Raw genomic sequence first — 27,589 nt, forward strand, 5'->3', positions numbered from 1 at the left:
TATTTTCTAGTCCTTGTATCTAAAGACTTTGCATTTCTATACATAAATTTAAGACGAGAGTTTACTTTGCTCACAATGTTGTTTACAATATGATCACCAGATGATGTGTTATTAATACTAACACGAACATATTTGACAGCAGTTGTGGGTTCAATTGTATGCCCATTGCATTTAATTTTAAAATCTTTCAATTGTTTTAACTTTCTCTTTGGTCCATATATAATACATTCAGTCTTCCCTAAATGTAGGGATACTTTATTGTCAACTAACCAATTTGAACATCAATCCATGACGCTGCTTAATTTTTCAGATATAACATGTGGATCTTTGTGTGCATACAAAATAGCGCTGTCTTCAGCATAAAGGATAAATTTACAGTCTGGATCAATACTTATATACATGTCATTAACATAGCATAAAAATAGAAGGGGTCCCAAAATACTACCTTCGGGTACCCCGCAAGTCACAGGTTTAAAATCTGAGATGCTGTCGACACACACAGTTTGTTTTCTACCAGATTAGTAAGACATAATCCAATTAGTATTTTACATACCCATGAATTTTAATTTACCACATAGTTTTAAGTAACATAAGTACTTTATTACGTTATTTAATTAAAAAATAGTTTAAGTAATGTTGTGTTCTTATTCATTTGCAGATCCACCGCATGAAATATGTGTTATGAAGTGCACGTTTAATAAACCAAATTATTATATTCGTAGATACAAATTTTGCAATTTGAGGTCACATAATATGTGTCACTACATGATTTATTATAATTTATTAGTTTTTATTACTTTGTAATCGTAACATATGGTTAATATTTGATAAAGACGCAGTTATATCCGCGTCATTCAAATATTGGTCTTATTGCATATAGCATAAGCCTCATTGTCGCATGACAAGTATCTTAATAAATCTAATTGCAGTCACTGTGTTTTAGATAGCAAACTGAAAGAAATCGGTAGCCTACTCTGGCTTGCAGGAAAGATTTTCAGACAGACAGACAGACCACACGTTCGCCTAGTAAAAAATAAACGATTTCCCTTTTATCATAGACACTATACTATTTCGGTAGATTTGTCCCAAGACAAATGACATTAACTGAAACGTTTTCATTCCTGTCTTTCCTTAAAATTCGAGTTATGTGATATCTTGAAATATCTTGAAACAAGGCATTTATTTATATGACATTCCGTCTGCCACTACGATTTACTAACCAAGCTTTGACCCCGAAAAGGAAAGATGGAATTTACCGATAATGCGTAATTGTAACTGGGCCAAAATGGGTCTATGTTTCGTATGAGCATGCAGAGAGAAGTTTGCATTTCCCTACAATTTACAGTGTCACATCGACCCGGTGATGATGCCAATGTATTGGGGGATAACGCTCAAATCAGCCAATGAAATATTGCGAATGTATTGATTCGGGTCTGTTGGCGTTATGTAAAGGTGATTTAAAGTAAAAAGCTGGGTTTAACAGCTATGCCGAAAGTAACAAAATCATTCTGATATTATTCTAGCGTGTCAAACTTCCACCATTTAACAACGACTATATATGAATGTATAAATGATACAAAACAAAACACACCACAACAATAATATAAATGCGTTCATGAAATAGACAGTTGCTACTCTTTAGATTTGCACCGTCTTACCCAAACTGATGACAACTCAGTAGTCAAGGAACTGGGTAATTCAACTTACTAAATTAATTTCATTTCTGATTGTATAATTGGTCGAATTATATGGAGAGTTTCAATTCTAAAACATAATGTGTTACAGGTGTACCATGGAAAAAAACGAAAACTCTTCCTGGTTATCTTCATCAAACATAAACATGCTTGAGAAACATATTCTCTGTGACGTCACACTTTCTGCTGGGAATGGTAATCAACCAATCCAATGTCATAAATGCATCCTCGCGAGTCGCAGTCCTGTTTTTGAAGCCATGTTCTGTGGGCCGCTTGCCGAATCCAAACAGGTTATCGAGATGCCAGATATAGAGGAATCGGTTCTGAGCTGCTTTGTCAGGTTAGGATTTGAAATTAAACGTAAACTCGTAATAGTGATATTACATTTTTAATTGTATTAAGTACGATATCACACTTTAGAATTTGCATTGTTTAAAAACGTGAACATTCAGCTAAACATATTCGTCTTTTTACATCGAAATTAAATGTTCAATGAAATTATAGAGCGGTGAATATGAACATTACTTTGTGTCGATTTGACATACCATTATTTACTAAACCCTAATATTTTTATTTCAGGTATATGTATAGTGGTATGGTTGATCTCACCAACAACACAGTTATGCACATTTTGTATGCGGCGAAAAAGTATGATGTGCCTGATTTACAGTCCAAGTGCAGATCATTCTTGTCCAAAATCATGTCTACCAAAAATATTAGCATCACACTTAATCAGGCAATAGATTTTGACGATTCGATTCTGCAAACTATGTGCTTGGATTTCATTGTGAAACAGTCAGATGGAGTTTTGAAATCGGATTCATTTGTCGAAATGTCTCGATCGGCGCTAAAGGCAGTTTTAATGTGCGATACCTTTGGTGTCAGCGAGGATCAACTTTTCCTTGCATGCAAGCGATGGGCCCAACACGCATGCGAGTCTGCTGGTCGGGAAGTGACGGATGAGAACTTGCGCCAAACTCTTGGGGAAGACCTTGTCAACCTTATCAGATTTCCTGCTATGCCTATGAAGGAGTTCTCTGAATATGTTGCTACTGGCACATTTCTTAGTCAGACGGAAACTTTAAATGAGTTTCGTTCCATAGCTGAACGTATAAATATGACCTCATTTAATAACCGAGATCGTATCACTTCAAATATTTGTATTACCAGTGGTACATCGTTTTTTTCAGGCCCATTTTCAAAAACATAGACAGTAAAGAGGTAATAATAGTTGTTTGTAGAAAAGTCATCAAAATGTCGCAGTTTAATTTATCTTTTAAAATAAAACAGCACGTTGTTTCAAGCAAAGCGTCAGTATTGCTAAAAAAATCTTTAAAACCCGTCAGATTGTGCTGCAGTTTCAAAAATCGCGAAGGAATATTCTACATTATGTTTTCAAATATAATGATTGATTTCAAAAAAGACGCAAAGTAAGGTAATATCTCATAGCTACCAAATACGAAATTTGACATATTTTGACACTTTGGTATTTTAGAATATCCAGTATATTACGAAGGTGTCGTTTGTTTCAATAATATTTAACTTCTGTCGACTTTCTGCACCGCTGTGGTTTGATCTGAATATATTGGATGCGAACGCGTTTTAATGCCGCATTTGGAACCGCAAAAAAATTGGATTTAAACCTGATGATTTGGATTTAAGTGTTCATTTGATAATTTAAGTTTAACTTTTAAAAGTCCACCAAGCAATTACACAATGATTTCAATGGATTATTTGTTTATGTTTACAAACAATTCAGAATAGATTAATACAAATTATAACGTTTTCAAAAGGTCAAATTAATTGAAATATAACGACGTGTTGATATTGCTTAGTCGGGAAATGCATATGCGTGCTGAATGTCGACAGACATGTGTTCACATAACTTCAAAACATAATTAAAATATGTGATTAAGCTTAAACAAGGCACATATAAAAATTGACTAATTTATTAAGGCATTTTGATGATGTTATAATACAGAAATATGAACCGTTGAAATTTCTATGTACATTAAAATATACTTAACAGAAAATGTGTTATCTTTCGGTGAATTATTGACTATATGTTTTACTTGAAGCAATATAAAACACTTTTGACAGCGCAATTCCTAAAGATATAGTTTTTTTTATAACCACTCGTGAAATAAAATTTGATCATTCACCGAAAGTAACCAATATCCTGCTACATGTTTACACGGGTTTATGAAAATGTACACTTGGTTTGTATCAAGTCACGTTGTGTTCCTGTTTGAAACAACAGTTAGTTATGCAATATATTTCACGTAAACACCAATCTCTGAATGTGGATAAATGACTTTCAATACATAAGATATTTATATATACTTAATATACGCAAACAGGCTTTATTGAATTATGTAGATCATCAACATATTACTTTACGAAGTACGAAGTAAAAACTGGAATCACAATGGACGTCGGTTCGTCTGCCTTTCCCGTTTGTCTGTACGTTGACTTAAACTTGTTAACAGAAGCTCTTCCACACTTATCTACGTACACCATTCACATTTGAGGTATTATTCCATAGAATATGAAGTCGGGCGTGTGCGATGTTAAACGTTCAACGTTAATAATTTAAAAAAAGTCGTAAGCGTTTTCCAACTTCGAATTTCTTAAAAATTGTAATTGTAACAAAAAGATTTTAGCAAAACTACACATCTCTGAAACAACAACGTTCAGATGTGTCATTTTGGGTATGTATCAATGTATAATTGCCCTCTAATTTAAATAATCGAAGATCTTGTGGTCATAACTTGAAAACGAGTTTAACATTATGTTCCATTCTTTTGTGGCTATGTACAATTTTTGTTAAGAAATTCCCTTCGCGTCAACAGTTGTGACGTTTCAGGGTCAAAATGTTCATTGTTTCAACTTGCTAGATATGTCTTTATTCGGTCTCGGGGGATTCGTCACTACTGTGACTAGTTCTGTACAATATATCAAAACGTAGATTTTACATGTATGAAAATAACAAAAGTTTAGCTTCACTGTACATATCAGCAGGAATGTATATTGTAGCTTCTATTGGCCATTTACAACAGTACATTTTGTATCTAGTAATCATTTTTTTGAACACATGACTATTTCCATTACAAATGATAACCTCATTCAACTGTGTTGGTTTTGTTTAAATTTGTCTTTCAGTTTTTATAAAAAACATTCCAGAAACATTTATTTTAATAATACTTTAATATGTAACATGTAAATTATTAATGCCATTTTTTTAAGATTTCAACGTCTATATTGTTTGAGTGTTATTTGACCACATGTTCCTGAATTTAAAAAGTGTTATGTTATGTTGTTATTTGACTTTTAAAGATACGTGTTCAAAGTTTTAAAATAAAAATCGCTAAGACTAAACCATTCAGACTTTTTAATAATAAATCGTATATTAAACGCTTATTTCATTATATGCGTAGTTTGAAACTTACCGATGAAAAGCGTTGTTGTACCCTTCTTAGTGTTCCTAGGTACTATACCTTATGATAAAAACGTACTACAATTTCCATTTGACTATGTTAAATGACACACGGTTTGTTAATATATGTTTTTTTGTTTATTATATGTCGATTAAAAAATATTAAATGACCGTTTATCACCGCGTGATTATAATTTCACAAACGAAATAAATTTGGAAGATCATCGCTACGTTATTTAACGAAACCAGTACTTAGAGGTTTGTTTATACAGTAATTTGTCAAAAGTATGCTATATACGTGTAAACATTATTCATCGAAGCAGTTATGCCTTATTTAGCAAGTTCTGCATAAAAAAGCACAGTAATGGAGTTTTTATGGTGACAATCAATCAGTGCCTGGAAGTTTTATGTATGTGGGTTTTGCTCTAACTTTATTTCGCACAAAATCGGTTGTGTTCTAACAATATATGTTATAAGTCGTTGCGTTCCGTTAACAAAAGAGCCGTTGGGTGGGTTGACAGTATATGGCTAAAGTGAAACATTGCAGCTCAAAACAGCCCCCCCCCCCCCCCCGAAAACACACTTGACACAGGTTTTTTGCAACAAAACTGACTAAGAGTTAATCTTATCATATGATTGTTACTGAGCCACTTAAAATTAGGTTTTTTAGTTGACACAGAATTATGCACTTCTGTTAAATTATTTCATCGTACATGGGTTGAGAATATTATAGTATTATTACTAGGGGTTATCTACTGTCCAAGGCAAATGCACACGTGAAGCCAATCGGTCAGTTCGTTGACGAGTTATTAATCGGAAACGATCTTCACACTTATTGTGATAGTGACCTTTGACCTACTGACCCCAATTTTAATAGGGGTAATCTACTGTCAAAGGCCTATACACAGGAAGTATCAAGTCAATCGGTGAATCAGCTGACTAGTTATTGATTAGAAACAAGTTTACACTTATAGTGTTACAGTGGCCTTGATCTTTGACATAGTGACCCCAATTTCTATAGGGATCGTCTTCTGGCAAAGGCCAAAGCACATGGACAGATTCAAGCCTATGGTTCATTCCGTTTACAAGTTATTGATCGGAAACGAACTGCTCTACAGACAGACGGACGGACGGACCGACATCCAGCAAAAAAATATCCCACGTCTTCTTCGAAAGGAGCATAATAAAGTTCCATTGGGTTTTATGAAACTGCTGTACTGCTGCCTTGTACAGTTAAACGTACAGTTGTTGCTTAACATTCACGCTTATAACCCAACCATAACTTTGATTTCGACATTCTTTTAACAAATAGGCTACCTATCACAAACCGGAGACATGTGCGATTGTTATTGTTATTCAAACAACTTAATAAAATATACACATATGCACAAATATCTAGGAGCTGAGCTGAGATTTTCTGTTTCGAAGAAGAATCAAATATCTAGGGGCTGAGCTGAGATTTTTTGCTTTAGAGAAGGATATGTATGTTTTAGTTATTTAACGTATTAATCTATATTAATCAATTGACACATTGGGACGATGCTCGTTTTGACGACCTGAGGCATAATGTGCACAAACTTAATAGAGGAACACTTTACTGTGTTACACACCACATATTAAACCCCTGCATTTCCGGGTTCAGAAAAAAGGAGTTTATACATTTTTATTTTTCAACTATATGTTTGACTCTTGTAAGAGGGCCTGAACGATTTTAAAATAGAGTTACCCCAGGACTTTTTTTGGGGAGTTTCATTAAAATCTTCCCAGCAGTTTTCCGTAGATATCGTTTGAATTACATGTTAACGTACGGCGGACGAATGATATATGATGGCGCAAGACGAACAAAAGGCGGTCAGAAAAGCTCACCCTGCGCTAAGCATATTATGAACACTCAACTGGAAAAAGTAACAAACTAAACATTTGTCCATAATACGAGGTTGCCGATGAACTTCGCTTTTGTCTAAAAACTCGACTTTTGTCGAAAAAATCCTCCCCAAAGATACGGATATACAACTTCACACGTTGGTTTATATGTTTGAACAAGTCCAGCCTCCTAGAAACAATTTATTTAAAGAAGCCGCGACACAGGTTAAACAATCATTTTCTGGCTAAAGGTTGTGCCACAACTCCGTTAGTGTAGAAACAACCCGAACCAAAATATGAAAGAGAGCAACTTTGCATACTGTTAGATGTTTGTTAAGTTTTAGGTCGTCAGGTTATAAGCAGCAATAATTTTAGTAACGGGCCACAAGGGTACACATTTTGTATTTTTTGTATAAAAAGGTGGCCTCAACTCCGGCTCTGTCACACATATCAGAACCAAAAATGGAGGTAAACAAGTTTGTACACTGATAATTATGATTATAAATTTGTAGCAGTCTGACAGTAATACATTTTAGTTACGCATGTCACAAACGGTGGGACAGACGAATGGCGGGAAGCGCGGACGGACACGGGAATCCGTATGCCCCTTTCCCTATCATAAAGTACGGCAATATAATCGATCACTGAATATCGAAGTGTTTTATTCACGTGACTCTAAGCTAGGCGACATGTTCTCGTTTCTCACTCCCGCGTATGCGAGTCAGATTGGTGCACACACTATCTCAGAGAGGTGGAATTGCTTCTCCACATAGGAAATTCTAATATTGACTCCTCTTACCATTTTGGGAATCTTGACTGGTCCCGTAAATTAGGAATTTCAGCTCAAATTAACATTACATTCTGAAAAGCATATCATCGCTTGATTGATATCTTTAGTATAACTATTTATAAAACCCATATAAACATATAAGTACTTAAATTAAACATTACTAGATTTATATATTTTGAATATTATTGGGTAACATGATATTAAATATTAACAATCCACAGAAAGAGATCACTTGAATGATTAAAACAACTCCAACTGTTTTACTTCTATACTTGATAGCTCTATTACCAAACATCTTAAAGTCAAACAATCAAGTTTAGTTGGTCTCCTGGATTCGAAAATGAGATATTTTTAATATTAGGAATAGGACCGAAAAGGGGCTATACAATCCTGCACAGTACCCCATAAAATTTGCCATATACCATTGAATATCTGAAATTTCAGCAATATTTCAAAATATAACAAACTACAAATGTATGAACTTCAAATAAAACATACATGTTACACCACAATATAAAAATTCATTATACATGGTTTGTTATATACAATATCAATACAGTTCTGATTATACTGCATTTTAACAACACTCTTTAATTCAAAACATAAAGGGGCCTTTTCACAGATTTTGGCATGTTTTGAAGTTTGTCATTAAATGCTTTATATTGATAAATGTAAACATTGAATACAACAAGCTCAAGTAAAAAATAAAGAATAAAATTTTAAAAAGAAAAAAAGGTAACCCTCAACAGGGCTCGGACCACTGACCCCTGGGTGCGTATTCACCAAACAATTCTTAGACTTAAGTCTAAGAATGAAGAAAATTCTTTAAATTAGAATATTCAAGAATTTCTTTTATTTTGAGTCAAACTCTGCAGTAAACATCTCAATCTATATTATTCTTCATATACAACATTTTGTTAATGACATAATCACCAGTTGAGGCCTGTATATATACAAACACTGAACACATTTTTCTTGGTTCTAAGTCTATTCTGTATTCTAAAGTCTAAGAATCGGTTGGTGAATACGGGCCCTGGAGTTCTTGAGTAAAAAGTCTACCACTTAGACCACTCGGCCATTCTTTCGAATGCAATTCCAGATGTATATATACTTTATATAAGCAATCATCGTAGTTTCACAAAATTTAACGACAACAACAGAACTATCCAAATTATTAATTCATTTCGCGTTGCAACGCTTTATAATGTACGGGTTTTTCAATCGTCAAAAGACGCATATGCTGGTTATTTTGGAGCATGGTAAATGTATAAGAAATTTACAACTAATGATCCATGCGAAAAGCATTTCATACGCTGAGTAGTATAAATAAAGTTAGAACATGTTATACATCAATATTGCATAACAAATACTTGGAAAGATACATAAAATTACAATACATATCAATGCAGAAAACTAAAAATGCTTAACAGAACAAATGATCCAACAAAACTTTATCCATCCAAACCATATAAACTAAGCATGACATGACAATACATCATCGACAAAAGCTGCATGAAAGTTACTGAAAAGTATTCGTGATCTTTTAATGTCATCTATTAATAGAAACTGCATGACATGTGTTTAACAGTACACATGATAAAATACAAACTACTATTAATTACGAATGCGTTGTATATTATGCCAAGATGATATATTTAATTATAACACATCGACTTGCAATCATTTTTTCTACATGGAACACGCCTTGCAGTACACTGGACACAGAAAGTCACAATTATTCAAACCTGCATTACACGTTCTAAGCAGGCAACACATTATTGTACAAGATAGCATTCAGAATTTTATGCGATAACCGTGCACGATTATATCACTACACTGCCACATATTGACATCTGTTAGAACCATTAGAGTTATAGAATGAACAAAAAACTAGTTTTGTACCGTTTCTGGGGTTATCTAACAGCCAGTTCCTAGATTGGCAAATCATTGACTGTCCCAAATTCAAGACCGGAAAACATCGATGCAAAGTTTAATAGGTAGCAGCAGTTATTTAACAACTTTTATAAAACTTCGAAACGATCAATAACTATCTCCAGTGCGGGTATCACAAGGGAAAATTTACTCTCATGTGCAACAAATAAAGTCACAGAATTATGTTTTACTTCTTCCTTAAATTCATTGCAACGGAATAACATGTGCCCATTGTATAATACAGTTATCTTATAAAGTTTGCCCTTAAGTGAAGGAATGTTTTTATTTTATTTTAAGGACTTCATAATTATTCCCATTGTAATTCAGAATTACTTCTGTTGATTGAACTTTCACGCCGTCTTCATATATATCACTTTAAGCATTTGTAGAACCGTCTTGGACAGGTAAGCATATAGCGACCCCACTAAGGACGCAATTATCTGACACAGAGAAACTGAGGTTGTGTTCCTTTCCATTGATTTGAGGGCTAACACTAAAGCCAAAGCCGCCTCCAATGCCACTTACAAATGTTTCACACCGTTTGAAAGATATTCCATAGTTAGACTAATAAGAGGCTCGCTCTTTAAAGGGATCTTTTCACGCTTTGGTAAATTGACAAAATTGAAAAAAGTTGTTTCAGATTCGTAAGTTTTCGTTTTAGTTATGATATTTGTGAGGAAACAGTAATACTGAACATTTACCATGCTCTAATATAGCCATTATATGCATCTTTTGACGATTTTAAAACCTAAAAATTATAAAGCGTTGCAACGCGAAACGATTGAATAATTTGGAGTGTTCTGTTTTTGTCGTTAAATTTTGTGAAACTACGAAGATTGCTTATATAATGTACAAAATACGTTAAGAATGTGTACTCGGCGGAATAGCTCAGTAGGCTAAAGCGTTTTTACTTCAGGACTCTGGCAGGACACAAGGGGTCACTGGTTCGAAACCTGCTCCGGGCAATGTTCTTTTCCTTTTTTAATTTTTTTTCTTGATTTTTTACTGGAGCTTTTACGATCCAATGTTTACATTTATCAATATAAAGCATTTAATGAATAAGTTTAAAAAATGCCAAAATCTGTGAAAAGGCCCCTTTAATAACGAAACAGGTTCCTGCGTATTTATTGCAGGCAATATATCGATGATATCCGACTCACCCAGCAAGCGAGTTCCCGCTACATTCTCAGCAAATTCCTTTCCAGACATAGCGGGAAATCTAATCAAATATATCAATTCTTTTTCCAGTACGTCTCATAAATCAGTATCTTTCTCATGCGACCAGAGGATGTACACGCGTGTTTAGCCCATCGCTTACATCCGTTGAATAGTTCGCATTCGCTGGTTCCAAAATTGTCACACATTAAAATTGCCTTGAGTGCTGACCTTGACATTTCGACAAATGATTCTGTTCCCAACACGCCTTCCTATTGTCTCATTATCAAATTCAAACACATCTTTTTAAGATCCATATCATCAAACGTGATGGCTTGATCCAAGATAGTGCATACGTTTTCCACACTCATTTCAATATCCAAGAACGAACTACATTTTGTTTGTAACCCCACCACATCGTACTTTCTCGCCGCGTACATAAGATAAAGGACTGTCTCGGCAGAGATCTCAAAACAGTCGCTGTATAGGTGACTACAATTGAAAGTTTATTATGTATACTACTTTGTAGGTTTCTTTAATCAGACATTTGTTTACATTGTAATCAACAAGGACAAAGACGTTACATTTAATTTAAATAATGACATTAATTGTAAAAAACTTGTTTCTTTGTTTCACTTAGAATTGTACTGATTCATTAAATTAAGGAATAAATTACGTCATCACCAAACTAATAGAAAATCATGAACATGTAGATATATGTTAATATTGTCGTATGGTCGAGATGCAGCTTTTTATTAATTGACTTTTCCGTTGTTAAAACATACCATATCGAGAAGCTATATGATACTCTTAAGAAATACACAATGCAAAACGTATGTAAATATATACCTAACAAATGGTTTCAGGATAGTTTTCTCAATATCCGATATGCTGATGACGTCATTTGTTTCTGCAAGTGGTCCACAGAACATGGCCTCAAAAACTGTACTGCGACTGACTAGAACAAATGTGTGGCAATTGATCGGGTTATTGGAATCCTTTGCAACCAATGTGACGTCACAGAGTAGCTGTTTCTCGAGCATCGCTATGTTGGTGAACGAAAATGAGTACGAGTGTTGCCAGGCTGTTGCCATGTTGTACGTTACTGCTGTATTACAGTAATTGAAAATTAAAATAGTTTTAAAGAAAAAAGAAAACCAATATCAATATATAACGATCACCTGTTTTACCACCTAATAAGACATTTTTTGTAATAACAAAGTGCCTGTTCGTCCATTTTCTTTTAACGGAATCTCCTCCTGAATTTATAAGCGCAAACATGAGTAAACTTGGCAAAGTAGAACCTTGCATTATAATGTACCAAAGCCGCTAAAACATTTTTTCCATACAAAATTCGAATTGCAACTGAAATTGACTGTGTCTAATATGTTTGTGAGAAACTCTACCACGGTTGTTCAAAACATGTTGCTCTGTCAATAAACAAAGCTACCAAAAGGCTCGGCTTATTGCATTAATATACATAGCAAGACAATTAAAAATATTGCTTTGAAAACGCACAACCCACGTGGTTTGGTATTTGTGTTGTTATATAGGACGGTTGTCCTGTACAAGGTTTTAATAAAGGACAAACTAATTGTATATAACAGGGCTATAGATAACTTTTGGGGTATATTTGGTAATTTACCCCCTGTTTTTGACAACAATTGTTTTTTTGTAAATTCAATAGAGTTTTAGGACAAATTTTCACCCACTACTTTTGAGCTCAATTGGTTTTTTCACCCCGGTTTTTAAACTCGATAGGGTAATTTAGGGAATGACATATATAATATAATAAGAATCTTCTAATGTTACTATAGTATTTATACAAATGGGATTTAAAAAGGTTCCTTTACATAACACAAACAATTACTGAATTTCCGATCAAAGTTCATTCATTTTTGCGTTAAATAAGACCGAGTTCGCGAAAATCGATGCACGATTGATGAAGTTATGGCTGTTCAAAGCGATGCACCCCGTTTTGGGGTAATTTTGAGTTGAGGTTACATTACACTAAATTATTGTGTATCCCTCCGTGGTCCGTTCGAAAGAAGTTATTTGTAATATTCTGTATGTTTCTAGAGTACTTTGATGCCTTGGATAAGAAGCTAACTTAAAAGATGAACTTTTGAGGGGGGGGGGGGGGGGGGGGGGAGATGTTTTCTATTGTGTGGGGCTTTTTTCGAAATTAGGCTTCCGAAACACTTTTTTTTTACGGTGGGTTCATTCGACAGCGATTTACTTCCTTAAAAGTTGCGAAACGGTATGTTTTTGATGCAATTGGGACAGACCCATCTTTAAAATGATACCAATTTCGGAAAAACTAATAAGTCGGAAAGGCAAGAAAAATGCTGTGAAAGTTGGCAGTTTTATAATGGGACCCTATGGGAATTAGAATTAGTGTAATATAACCTTAAAACAGCACATTTACTGCAATGTCAAGGTCACAGGGATTTTACTGTAAGCGAGACAAGCAGAACATGCATTTTAATGAATTTTTTTTTATGATTTGGGTGCTAAAATAGGTAAGACATGTCAATATTTTGGTCCAAAGGGATGTTTTAGGTGGTTTTGGACTGTTCCGGATGGGGAGGGGACCTGGTATGGACAAGTAAGGGTTACATTTCCAACAGATCTTGAATGTAAATATTTTTTTTTTTCATAAATTGAAGTTTCGGGTGGGGAAGAAGATGAAAAATATGCTAAATTTAATTACATGAATGCAACCAATTTATGCCATTTTTCTCTTTGTTTGTAGGCCTGACCTTTTGTCCCTTGAGCCACAGATGGTCAACAATCAGCTAGCTGTCTTGCTTTGACTGGTGCACTGGAAATGATTTCAATGGGAGTCATCATACTGATTGTTTAATTTAAACATGAATTTCAGTTTGCGGGCTTAAGTACTAACTTAGCTGTGTATTTACAGTGGGCGTTGTGGTGCGGTACATGAGGTAGACTAGGTATTTCCATATAAACACTATTTTACAGAATAGCGGCAAGTGGAGCAACATAGCTGATGAGCTAGTAGCACTAGTTCTTCAGACAAATAACTTTATGTTCAACTTATTAAGCACATTAAGCTGTAGGTGGGGCCATGAAGCTGTAAGATATGGCTTTGGATCTGTTAAGCACTTAGGGTAGAATTTCAGAGTGAAGACCATAGCGCCTTTTCATAAACAAGTATCGGGCAGTCGTATGTCTTTTCAGAAATGCACATGTCTTCTTTAGCATGTCATTATGTTTGCTTTTAATAAGATAGGCAATAAGCTAGAACCTTGAGATAAATGTGCACCTGTCAATACAAATTTCACTATTGCAGAGACAGCCAGACCATGATTGAGCTTAAGGATTGTGCTGCGGATGCGGCCTGTGCAGTTCCGGGAGAAAGTCACGGTATTGGGAATTGCGGTCTGGTAAGCACTATTGACAGCCTCACACTTTTGGGTGGAGGTCTGAAGCTTTGTGCTGTCAATGCTATCGGGTCAAAGTACAATTTGAATGCATGCTTAAAGCAGTACTTCATCAGATAGTGTTGTCTTAAGCCTACAGTTCTCTGGCATATAAAACTTCGATTTATTCTTGCCAGCACAAACCCGACAGGCCAAAATAGGTATTAAGCAGTATTTTCCACAGCAACCCTTGTAGACAAAAAATACTACTTGAAATTACTTTGGACATTTAATTTCTAATTTTCTTTATATTTCTTTTGTATGTTTTGTTTGCTCTTTTTAACTCTAACATGCCATCTTGCTTGGATTGATAGAGCGAACCTGTTTTGATTAGAGCCAAGTCCGCAGCTCCTCGAGTTTACCGTGTCAATAATGAGAAAGCCATGGCATGGTGTCTCATCTGTGTGTTTCCTTATCTCAGTGTTGAACATTATTGCCAGTTTTAGGGTCCTAAACATTTTTTTTATTATAGGTCTGGATGACCCTTGCCTGACTCCGGGTTTATATACACCTCAATCCGACTCCGTGTCCTGAACTGATGCCGCAGTGGTGCAGCGCTTGTGGACGATCCATCAACATCCTGATAGGTCAACACTTCACTAAGCTAGGAAATTTGATCCTGATAGTCATCCCCAGGTAGTGGAATGAATGTACACTGAACTACAGAGGAATCACACACAAATGACTTTCCCGTCACGACATTAGTGTGGCCATCGCATTGGAATTCCTTAGCAAACATGCTTTTTGCTTGCGGACTGTGGGCATATTTGCAACAACTTAAGCTTTCAACACTGGATTTCAGAGGAGACACTTAATTTAATGTAGCTAACAGGACTTATCTTTAGAAGAGAGACTATCTTGATGCGCAACAAATGTCACTTTGTATCGTAAGCTGTTGCAGGAGCAATTTGCGCCTTTATAAGTGTTAATTTTGGGTAGCAGGCTTGTATAGGCTTGAAAGCTGCACATAATGCCTATCATCATAAAAGCATTCATTATTTTAATTGCACTTTGTATGCTTTGATTGACAGTGAAGCATTTAATAATAATTTTCTTGATAAACATGATTTTATATGCTGTGAGTTTTTCATTGAAAAAAGTGCTTAAATTAAAAAAAATATATCATTTTTCATCACGAACAGTACACTGATTCACAATCAATACATTTATTTGGGCCTTTTGCTGATGTATTGGCGAATTTCGCATGCAATGATACCAGTTTTTGCCTTTAAAGTTACGCATAACAATAATTGGAGACACAAAATCAGCTGTTTTCACTTAGCTTAAAATCATGCTTTGCGACTTGGCTGCGGCCAATTTAGTCACCGCTTTAAATGGCAATTTTAAGGCCTTTATCCCCATCCGAATGCACTGAAATTGCATATTCATTGTGGAAATGGTTCAAATCTCATGTGGAGAAAGTTTGAAAAAGAGAGGACAAAGTCAGTTTCCCTTAAAGGTTACATTACACTAAATCATTGTGTATCACTCCGTGGTACGTTCGAAAGTAGTGCCTATTTCTAAAGAGTTCCTTTTATCGTCTTGAATAAAAGTCATTTAACAATGTGAGACATGTCTTTTGTGGTTATTTGTAATAACCTGTATGTGTCTAGAATGCGTTGATGCCTTGGATTGGAAGCTAACTTAAAAGATGAACGTTTGGGGATGTTCCGCCCGGAATTGAGACGGAATTGTCTTGACAGTTCCGCATGGAAAATTGTTGATTCCGCCCGGAATATAGTGGTTCAATACATAATGTTTTCATGCGGAAACGAGGCGGAAACTTGGCGGAAATTGGGTGGAATTTGGGGCGAAATATGCTCATGAGGCGGAAAAGATTTCCGGGCGGAAATTATTTGTGCATGCTGACACGGGGCGGAATTTGGGGCGGAATATGCTAATGAGCCGGAAATGACAGGATAATATGAGAATGATTCCGAGGGGGGGGGGGGGTATTATGAACTACTTAAGCTGCTGATGAATTGACATTTAGAAGTCACAAAAGCTAAAGAACTTTTTTTAAATCACAAAACAACATGCACCTTTCAATCATTATCCAGATACAGTCAGTCATAAAACAAACCTTTTTTGTAGATGACACAACATACTTCATTGATCGAACAATTAACTCATTCACTGCTTTAATAAATGCAATACATTGACTGTAGTGAAATAGTGGCTTTAAACTCAATACTTAAAAAATCAACAAGTATGCTTGTTGATTCACTTAAACATTCACTAATTAAATTTAAGGAATACAAACACTTTATCTGGACCTCTGATGGAGCTAAAAACCTAGGTTTCTATTTCACAAATGACAAAAATCTCGATCTGGCAAAAAACATTCAACAAGATATAGACACCATATACTGCATTATGTTTTTTATATAATGTGAAATTAACTGCAAAGATAACTAGCTTGAGCATTCATTTTAAATGTTATAGGTTAAAACCACCCTCCAAAACAGATATTACTGTTAAACAATATAACTATGATAAACACAGCATTATAAGAAAACAATACAAAGTAAATATAGAAACAAACCTGTTTAGTAGTTCAGAGCATCAAACAGTTCCATCATAACTCACTGACTCGCTCTTTTCAGCCTTTTTTACACACTGAATGTTGACTTCCACATTTTACTTAATTATTTCAGAATGTTCATCAAAGTAAGATTTAATCATGATATTATTAAAACTCCAAGTAAATAAAGTCCAATCAATGCTTTGAAACTGCATTTCAAATTTTGAAGCCAGTAACAGGTCTTGCAAACACCGCGCTCTTATTTTCAAAATTCTGACTCACAATGAACCAGTGTCTGTCCTATCAGGTTATAGGATCATATTACCCATGCATTCTTTGTTTACAACTGGGGGAATACAAAGATACAGCCACCAAATTGACATTGCAAAACAAAACACTACTGATAAACAGGGAAAAATTTACTGCATTTCACAACAATTTTCAACTTGCATCATGCATCCCTTAATCAAATTTACTCTAAGACTCTTAATTCAATGATATTTTAAATACATAGTAGATTTACATGTACTTTAAATGTTTTTAGGTAAATTATCATAAAAAGTGATTAATTATAAGGTCTCATTAAAATAATTCTGAGCCAAAATATACATTAATTTCATCCAGAACAGTATATCTAACTAAATTAATTATTTTCCTCCAAATTTTTAGGAGTGAAAAACGTGCAGCTGAATTTGTTGGTAAGTCCTATTTTTTCAGTCATTCCAGCCTTAAATTTGTGTCATTTCAAGCTCATTTTAGCCTTTTTGCATGCGTTAACTATTGTATGAATTAAATATAAATGTTGTTTTCCTTGTGTATAGCAAATGTTACCTACAACAACCTGTGAGATACTGAAATCAGAACTATTTTTATTAATTATCTTAAAGTCCCATTTAGACATTCTTCATCAATAGTTTTCTAAGTCCAACATTGTGCCCCAGAGAAATGTATAAGTACTAAATTCCGCCCGAGTTAATTTTCTTAGTCAGAAAATCCGCTCCAGAAAAATGTTTAAGTATGGAATTTCGCCTGAGTCTTATTTCGGTCCGGAAGCTAATGAGTTCCACCTGAAAAAAAATCAAGAGAATGGTCTTTTTGGGGCGGAAATCAATTTCCGCCTCCAGTCCGCTCGGAAACAATAGTTTTCGTCCGAATTCCGCCTCATTTCCATCCCATTTCCGCCCCAACATTTCGTACGGTTGTTTTCTATTGCTTTTGTCGAAATTAGGCTTCCGAAACGGTGGGTTCATTCGACAGCAATTTACTTTCTTAGAAGTTGCGAGACGTTATGTTTTTGAATGCAATTATTGGAAGAGGAAATATCCATCGTTAAAATGATACCAGGTTCGGAAAAAATGATACGTCGGAAAGGCAAGAAAAATGCTGTGAAAGTTGGCAGTTTTATAATGGGACCCTATGGAAATTGGAATAAGTGTAATATAACATTGAATACCTCGAAAATGAAAGTAGAAATCGGACGGGTCTACGAATAATTACAATAATACCCCAAAGATTGATAACCGCTGATAACCTTCTTTTCTTCATAGGACGGCATATTAACTATCCGATACATTTTTGTACCGAAAATAACCAGTCTAAAAAATACGCCCGGTGTTCGTAAGATATGCGTTTCGTGATGCAAGGTTTATAACGGGAATTACGTTTTTAAAGTTTTATTTGCATTTTTGTACGCTTTATTTTGAATTTAATTACGTTTTTGGTTATTTTAATTGCGTAATAACGCAAGTACGCTTGTTATCTATAGCCCTGATATAATAAGACTTTAATACTGCTCCAGCGGCTGGAGTTTCACTTCTTTATATTGTTAAACGTAATCCCCTGATGTAGAAATTACCGTTCTTTGAGGGTAATTTTTTACCCTTTTATTTGTTTTGTGAATTGTTTTCTTCTAAAAGACAAACTCGAGAGCCTATTTCATGTTCGGGTATTATTGATTAGTTACTGTACATAATTTCTTCGAATTCTGTTCTATACATCAAAACTGGCCACATGGTTACACGATTTATATCGACTTTAGTAGTACATTGGCTTAAAGGTACCGTCAATCACGTCGACGATGAAAAGAAAAGAAATACCTTATGTGTTACAATTATTAGTTTATATTGATTAAAATATAAAAGAAACTCGGTATGTGGCAAGTAAACATCTTCAATTTTACCAACTGTTTATCGCATTGTCCACAGTATTTTTGGTCACAGATAAGTGGTTGTATTTATGATGTTTAAATAGCATGTAACAATTTAATTATGTGAGCCACAGTTCAAACGCAGACATGAATGTTTGAGTGATGAAGCCTGTGCTTCCCAATATGTAGGTAAACGAACACCAAATCAACCTAAAAGGTTTGCGATAACGTTACCAGCATTGTACGCGTTTAGAATAAAAATATAAAAAGTTGTTATTACAGTGATAAGTGTTACAAAACTATCAAAACAGATAAAGTATACAACCATTATTGCTCTTTTCACAAAAACTACGGAAGAGCGTGAACGTCATATGTTGTCATGTATTTCGTCCGAAATTAATGTTCCTGTGTGTCCTGCACACTCGTAATGAGAAAGTTTCATGAATTTTTCTTCTATGGCAATGACTATTTTGTCAGTTTTGATGCATTGTTGTACATGTGGCAATGACCTTCATCATTTACCAAAATATTGACCAAATATTTAAACTCAAAACTGGACCATGCGATATCTTAGACATAACTGAAGTGATTTGGTTAAAACATGAGAAGGGTTTCCAGCCATTTTGGTAAAAGGAGTCTGGTCAAATTGGGATTTTTAATCGATAAAAGTGGCAAATGTGGGAACATTTTATGACAAAAAAGAACAAATTTGGATTTTTTTAATCAACAAATATCGACACAACAGGTCTTTTCCTGGTCATTTTGGAAAAAAATCTTATAAATTATGGTTATATTGTATAGGTTGTTTAAAAAATACAATTGAGATATAGAGTCGAATAATCATCATTCATAAGCCACTTCTTTTTTGGATATTGTGATTGTTTTCATAATTTCGTTTTGGGATAGGGTCCGTTTGCTTTTGGATCGGGTCCGTTTTACGGCCTTTTTAACATAGCAGAACAAACCCTAAACATGGAGATGTTTCTGAAAATATTTGTCATTATTCATCGTTTAATTTATTAATTCTTAATTTTTAATTTATTCTTAGGGGAGAGGGGTGGGGGTATCGACTTACACTCAGAAATTTTGTGTTGAACAATACGTCTCACTTGGTCAGCCAGTACCATATATATACATTTAAAGGTCAGCCAGTACCATAAATACTCATTTAAATAATGTTTCACACGCTACAACGTATTGAGTCGAATTGCAAGCAATGTGTTAAAGTACAATGGTTAAGTTGATACAGTATTTTCTCTTAATTTTCATTAGGATTTGAAATAATATTTTAAAGATTTGTAAATAAATAGCAATATGTTTTCTTTTGAAACGGTAAGATGTGTTCAGTCCCGTGAACAAAAGTTTAAAAAAACCTGAAGAAGTAACATGATGATTATATGCACATCTTGTTATATTTCACCAGGGGTTTAACACGACGGTCGCCGCTTCTTAATATAATGCCGAACCTTGACAAAGTAATCAAAACTGAAAAGTGTAATAACTCAAAGTTATACAAGAAGTAATCACTTAACTTACCTTGGTCTATATTAGGGATTAAGCATATGCAAACTTGCAGGGGTGGGGAGTCTGTCTATTTTAATTCCCAATCTCTTACAATATGGCCCCACGCCCTCCAATGTCATGCTTCACTCTTAAAGAGTATGTATAATCCTATTTATGTCCCTTCTTGTACTGTTTTGGTAAATACAGAGACACCCAACGTGTTTATATGGTAATTAATCATTTCATATGCTTACATATACTTTTTCTCTATACCACCAACATATTATATTTAATAAATACAACACCTCATGGACTAATGCTAAAATGATTATTGAATGAAAGAACTTAAGTTCAAACAACATATCCCTTAAAAGGTTACTTTTCGACTATATTTCACGAAGTAGGTCAACAAAATGTATAAGACTGGCTTAATGCTCAATATATGTTTACCTGTTGTATGATTGCCCATTTTTTCGCCTTTTCATCTCCATGAATGGAAAGAAATCAAAACCATTTGTGATACGGATCTCCACAACTTTGTGAAAACGTTTAAAAGTACCATGACCAATTGTATGTATTTTTGTCCCCTACCGGTGAAACCGGAGGGAACTTACGGTTTGCGCTCTGTGTGTCTGTCTGTGAGTTTGTCTGTCTGTCACATTTTTCTAGATCCTGCGATAACTTAAAAAGTTCTTCATATTTTTTCATGAAACTTGAAACATAAACAGATGGCAATATGGAGATTATGCACGTCAATTCATTTTGTTCATACGTCAAGAATTCTGGTTGCTATGGCAACAGATAGACTAAAAATATTGCTGAAAATGGTGGATCCTGCGATGACTTAAAAAGTTCTAAATATTTTTTCAAGAAACTTGACAGATGGATAGATGGCAATAAGGAGATTATGCACCTTATTTCATTTTGTTCGTACGTCAATAATTATGGTTGCTATGGCAACAAATAAACTAGAAATATTGCTGAAAATGGTGGAGTTTCACCGGTAGGGGACTATATTGCTTGACAATAGTCTTGTTAATTTACATATTTCCCTTATGTCTATGATATGGTATGCGTATAGGATACAAATGATACACAACGAGCAGCAGCTTTATAGACAACTTGTACTGTCGAAGACTATATTTAGTAATGTTTGGTTTACTATTTATGAGAAAACTATTAATAGCTTATTCATTCACTTGAACTAACAATGTTCACGCATTTAATTAGAAACACAATCAAAATCAAGAGCAAGACAGCTGACTGATTACTCACCATCTGCGGCTCAAGGGACAGTAAATGTGCTTTTTTAAGGTTATATTACACTAATTATAATTACCATAGAGTCCTATTATAAAACTGCCAACTTTCACAGCATTTTTCTTGCTTTTCCGACGTATCATTTTTTCCGATCTTGGTATCATTTTAAAGATGGATCTGTCTTCTTTCAATAATTGCATACCGTATAATTGCATAATAAAAACATACCGTTTCGCAACTTCTAAGAAAGTAAATTGCTGTCGATTGAACCCACCGTAAAAAACGTGTTTCGGAAAAGCCCCACACAATAGAAAACACCCCCTCAAAAGTTCATCTTTTAAGTAAGCTTCTAATCCAAGGCATCAAAGTACTCCAGACATATACAGGATATTACAAATAACCACAAAATACATGTCTCACATTGTTAAATGACTTTTATTCAAGAAGAGAAAAGGAACTTTTTAGAAATAGGCACTTCTTTCGTATGGACCACGGAGGGATACACAATGATTAAGTGTAATGTAACCTCAACTCAAAATTACCCGAAAACGGGTTGCATCGCTTTGAACAGCCATAATTTCATCAATTGTGCAGCGATTTTCACGAACTCGTTCTTATTCAACGCAAAAAAGAATGGACTTTGATCAGAAATTCAGTAATTGTTTGTGTTATGTATAGGTACCTTTTTGAATTCCATTTGTATTAATAATATAGTAACATTAGTAGATTCTTATTATATTATATATGTCATGCCTAAAATATCCCAATTGAATTAAAAAAATCGGGGATGAAAAAACCAATTGAGCTCATAAGTAGGGGGTGAAAATTTGTCCTAAAACTCAATTGAATTTACAAAAAAACAATTTTTGTCAAAACAGGGGATAAATTACCCAATATACCCCAAAAGTTATCTATAGCCCTGAATTATATACAATTAGTTTGTCCTTTATTTAAACCTTGTACAGGACAACCGTCCGATATAACAACACAAATACCAAATAACGTGGGCTGTGCGTTTTCAAAGCAATATTTTAAATTGTCTCGCTATGTATATTAATGCAATAAGCCCAGCTCTTTGGTAGCTTTGTTTATTTACACATCAACATGGTTTGAACAACCGTGGTAGAGTTTTTCACAAACATGTTAGAAAAAGTCAATTTCAGTTGCAACTAGAATTTTTTATGGAAAAAAAATGTTTTAGCGGCTTTGGTACATTATAATGCAAGACGCTACTTTGCCAAGTTTTCTCATGTTTGCGCTGATCAATTCAGTAGGAGATTCCGTTAAACGAAAATGGACGAACAGGCACTTTGTTATTACAAAAACTGTCTTATTATGTGGTAAAACAGGTGAGCGTTATATATTGATCTTGGTTTTTTTTTGTTCTTGAAAACTATTTTAATTTTCAATTACTGTAATACAGCAGTAACGTACAACATGGCGACAGCGTGGCAACTCATTTTCGTCAACCAACTTAGCGATGCTCGAGAAACAGCTACTATGTTAGGTCACATTGGTTGCAAAGGATTCCACTTACCCGATCAAGTGCCACAAATTTGTTCTAGTCAGTCGCAGTACAGTTTTTGAGGCCATGTTCTGTGGACCACTTGCAGAAACAAATGACGTCATCAGCATATCGGATATTGAGGAATCAATCCTGAAACCATTTGTTAGGTATATACTTAAATAATTTTTGTATTGTGTATTTGTTAAGAGTATCATATAGCTTCTGGATATGGTATGTTTTAACAACGGAATAGTCAATTATTAAAAAGCTGCATCGCGACCATACGACAATATTAACATATATCTACATGTACATGATTTTCTATTAGTTTCGTGATGACGTAATTTATTCCTTAATTTAATGAATCAGTACAATTCTAAGTGAAACAAAAAAAAAGTTTTTTACAATTAATGCCATATTTGAAATTAAATGTAACGTCTTTTCGCTTGTTTTGTAAACACACGTCTCCCTAAAAAAACCTACAAAGTAGTAAACATAATAAACTTTCAATTGTAGATACCTATACGGTGGCATTGTTGAGATCTCTGTCGAGACAGTCCTACATCTTATGTACGCGGCGAAAAAGTACGATGTGCTCGGGTTACAAACAAAATGTAGATCGTTCTTGGATGTTGACATGAGTGTGGAAAACGTATGCACTATCTTGGATCAAACCATTACATTTGATGATATGGATCTTCAAAACTTGTGTTTAAATTTTATTATGAGACAATCGGAAGACGTTTTGGGAACATAATGTTTTGTTGAAATGTCAAGGTAAGCGCTCAAGGCAACTGTAATGTGTGACAATTTTGGAACCAGCGAATGCGAACTAATCAATGGATGTATACGATGGGCCAGACACGCCTGTAAGTCCTCTGGTCGCAGCGAGACCGATTCTGATATACGAGACGTACCGGGAAAAGAATTGATAGATTTGATTAGATTTCCCGCTATGTCTGGAAATGAATTTGCCGAGAATGTAGCGGGAACAAGCTTGCTGTGTCAGTCGGATATCATCGATGTTTTCCGTTCCATTACTACACAGAAAAATGTTGCGTTATTCAAGAGCGAGCCACGTATTAGTCTTACTATGGAATGTCTTTTTAAAGGGTGTGAAACACTTCATAACATAGGCGGCTAGGACGTTTCTTTTGGCCCTCTTTTAGACGCTACGGAACACAACCTTAGTTTTTCTGTGTCAGATAATTGCGCCCTTAGTGGGGTCGCTATGTGCTCACCTGTAGGAGACGGTTCTACAGTTTATAAAAGTGAAATATTTGAAGACAGCGTTAAAGTTTACTCGACAGACGTAACTCTGAATTTTAATGGGAATAATTACGAAGTTATTAAAATAAAAAATAAAACATTCCTTTAGTTAAGGGCAAACGATATTCGATAAAGGTACTAAACAGCGGGCAAATTGTATTCATTTGCAATGAATTTAAGGAAAAAGTAAAACCTAATTCTGTGACTTTATTTGTTGCACATGAGAGTAAATTTTCCCTTGTGATACCCGCACTGGAGTTAGTTATTGATCGTTTCGAAGTTTTAAAAAAGTAGTTAAATAACTGCTGCTTCGACTTAACTGGACCCTACATATTGGTATTAAAATGTATCAATTAATGTTAAAACTATTAAACTTTACATCGATGTTTTCCGGTCTTGAATTTGCGACAGTCAATGATTTGCGAATTAAGGAACTGACTGTAAGATAACCCCAGAGGCGGTACAAAACAATTTTTCTTGGTCATTCTTTAATTCTAAGTGTTCTAATATATTTCAATAATTGGCATTGCAGTGATATGATCATGCACGGTTATCAAGTTTCAATGATATCTTGTTAAATAACATGTTACCTGTATAGAGCATTGAATGCATGTTTATGTTGTGATTGCTGTGTCCAGTGTACTGCTAGACGTGTTTGCATTAATGTTTTCCGGTCTTGGATTTTGTACAGTCAATTACTTGCCAATTTAGGAACTGGCTTTTAAATATACCCGGAGGCGGTACAAAACAATTGTTCATTCTATAATTCTAACTGCTCTAATAGATTTCAATAAGTGGCATTGTAGTGATATAATCATGCACGGTTATTTCACACAATTGTGAATGATATCTTGTTAAATAACGTTTTGCCTGCTTATAACGTGTAATGCAGGTTTGAATAACTGTGACTTGCTGTATCCAGTGTACTGCTAGGCGTATTCCATGCAGAAAAATTGATTGCAAGTCGATGTGTTATAATACATCATCTTGGCATAATATTCAACGCATTTGTAATTAATAGTAGTTTGCAATTCACAAGTCATGCAGTTTCTATTAATAGATGACATTAAAAGATCATGCATACTTTTTCAGTAACTTTAATGCAGCTTTTGTCGACATTGTATTGTAATGTCATGCTTAGTTTATATGGTTTGGATGGATATAGTTTTGTTATATCATTTGTTCTGTTGAGCATTTTTAGTTGTCTGCATTGCATATGTATTGCAATTGCATGTATCCTTCCAAGTATTTGTTATGCAATATTAATGTATAATACGTTCTAACTTCATTTATACTACTCAGCGTATAACATGCTTTTCGAATGGATCATGTGTTGTAAATTACTAATACTGTTATGCTTTGTTCGTTTTATGCAATTTTGATATTGTTTTTATTTGACGTTTTCGTTTAATTTAAGTCATGTTGGTTGGTTTAATAATGTGTTGTCATTGTGTGTCTACTGCTCGGCTTATTGGTTTAAAGGGGCCTTTTCACGTTTGGGTAAATTGACGAAATCGAAAAAAGTTGTTTCAGATTCGCAAATTTTCATTTTAGTTATGATATTTTTGAAGAAACAGTAATTCTGAACATTTACCATGCTCAAAAATAACCATTCTATGCGTCTTTTAACGATTTAAAAGCCCGAAAATTATAAAGCGTTGCAACGCGAAATGAAGTAATAATTTGGATAGTTCTGTTGTTGTCGTTAAATTTTGTGAAACTACGAGGATTGCTTATATAAAGTATAAAATTCCTCTGACATTGCATTCGAAAGAATGGCCGAGTGGACTAGGTGATAGACTTTTTACTCCAGGACTCCAGGGGTCAGTGGTTCAAGCCCTGTTGAGGGTTACCTTTTTTTTATAAATTGTATTCTTTATTTTTTACTTGAGCGTTTTGTATCCAATGTTTACATTTATCAATATAAAGCATTTAATGGCAAACTTCAATGCATGCCAAAATCTGTGAAAAGGCCCCTTTAAGTTTGAATTAAACAGTGATGTAAAAATGCAGTTTTAATCAGAACTGTGTAAATATTGTATATAACAAACCATTTATTATGAACTTTTATATTGTGTTGTAACATGTATGTTTTATGAGTACATACATTTGTAGTTGGTTATATTTTGAAATATTGTTGCAATTTCAGATATTCAATTGTATATGGCAAATTTTATGGGGTATTGTAAATGATTGTATAGCCCCTTTTCGGTCATATTCCTAATATTAAAAATATCTCATTTTCGAATCCAGGCGCAAAACAAAAATTGATTGTTTGACTTTCAGATGTTTGTTACTAGAGCTATCGAGTATAGAAGTAAAGAATGTGAAGTTGTTTTAATAATTCAAGTGATCTCTTTCTGTGTAATGCTTTATTATAATATCATGTAACTCGATACTATTCAAAATATATAAATCAAGAAATCATTAAGTTAAGTACTTTATGTTGTATGTAGGTTTTATATATAATAGTTATTTTTAAGATATCAATTAAGCGATGATATGCTTTGTCAGAATGTAATGTTAATTGGAGTTAAAATTCCTAATTTACGGGACCAGTTAATATTCAGAGAATAGTGAGAAAAAGTCATGGTTGGATGTCCTATTTGGAGAAGCACTTCCAGATCTCTGGTAAGTGGGATAGTGTGAGCACCAATCAGAGTCGCATACGCGGGAATGTGAGAAACGAGAACATGTCGCCTAGCTGAGAGGCACGTAAATAAAACACTTCGATATTCGGTGAACGATTATATTGCCGTACTTTATAATAGGGAATGCGGCAGATGGATTCCCTTGTCCGTCCGCGCTTTCCGCGTTCTGTCTGTCCCACCGTTTGTAACATGCGTAACTAAAATGTATTACTGTCAGACTGCTACAAATTTATAATCATAATAATCAGTGTACAAACTTGTTTACCTCCTTATTTTGGTTCTGGTATTTGTGACACAGCCGGAGTTGAGGCCACCTTTATATACAAAAAAATACAATGTTGTACCTTTGTGGCCAATTACTTAAACATTATTGCTGCTTATAACCTGACGACTTAAAACTTTACAAACATCTT

General features: G+C 34.4%; 1 protein-coding gene across 1 annotated transcript; it reads left to right on the forward strand.

Moving 5' to 3' along the window:
* The first annotated feature begins 1,787 nt into the window (after nucleotides 1–1,787).
* Nucleotides 1,788–27,233, forward strand: LOC127838121 (BTB/POZ domain-containing protein 2-like). Its single transcript, XM_052365694.1, has 3 exons — nucleotides 1,788–2,034; nucleotides 2,274–2,803; nucleotides 27,085–27,233. Exons 1-3 carry the CDS (start codon nucleotides 1,793–1,795, stop codon nucleotides 27,231–27,233), a joined length of 921 nt encoding a protein of 306 aa, XP_052221654.1. The 5' UTR covers nucleotides 1,788–1,792.
* Nucleotides 27,234–27,589: the final 356 nt, after the last annotated feature.

This window comes from Dreissena polymorpha, chromosome 7 (genome assembly GCF_020536995.1).
Source record: "Dreissena polymorpha isolate Duluth1 chromosome 7, UMN_Dpol_1.0, whole genome shotgun sequence".
Classification (NCBI taxonomy): domain Eukaryota; kingdom Metazoa; phylum Mollusca; class Bivalvia; order Myida; family Dreissenidae; genus Dreissena; species Dreissena polymorpha.

What these genes read in the sequence shown, in the direction of transcription:
- LOC127838121 (XM_052365694.1), top strand. Translation starts at nt 1,793, where the DNA reads ATGGAAAAAAACGAAAACTCTTCCTGGTTATCTTCATCAAACATAAAC. An exon ending in GTTCTGAGCTGCTTTGTCAG is followed by an intron (nt 2,035 to 2,273) that starts GTTAGGATTTGA and finishes TTTTTATTTCAG; the next exon opens with GTATATGTATAGTGGTATGG. An exon ending in GTTTCGTTCCATAGCTGAAC is followed by an intron (nt 2,804 to 27,084) that starts GTATAAATATGA and finishes TTACGGGACCAG; the next exon opens with TTAATATTCAGAGAATAGTG.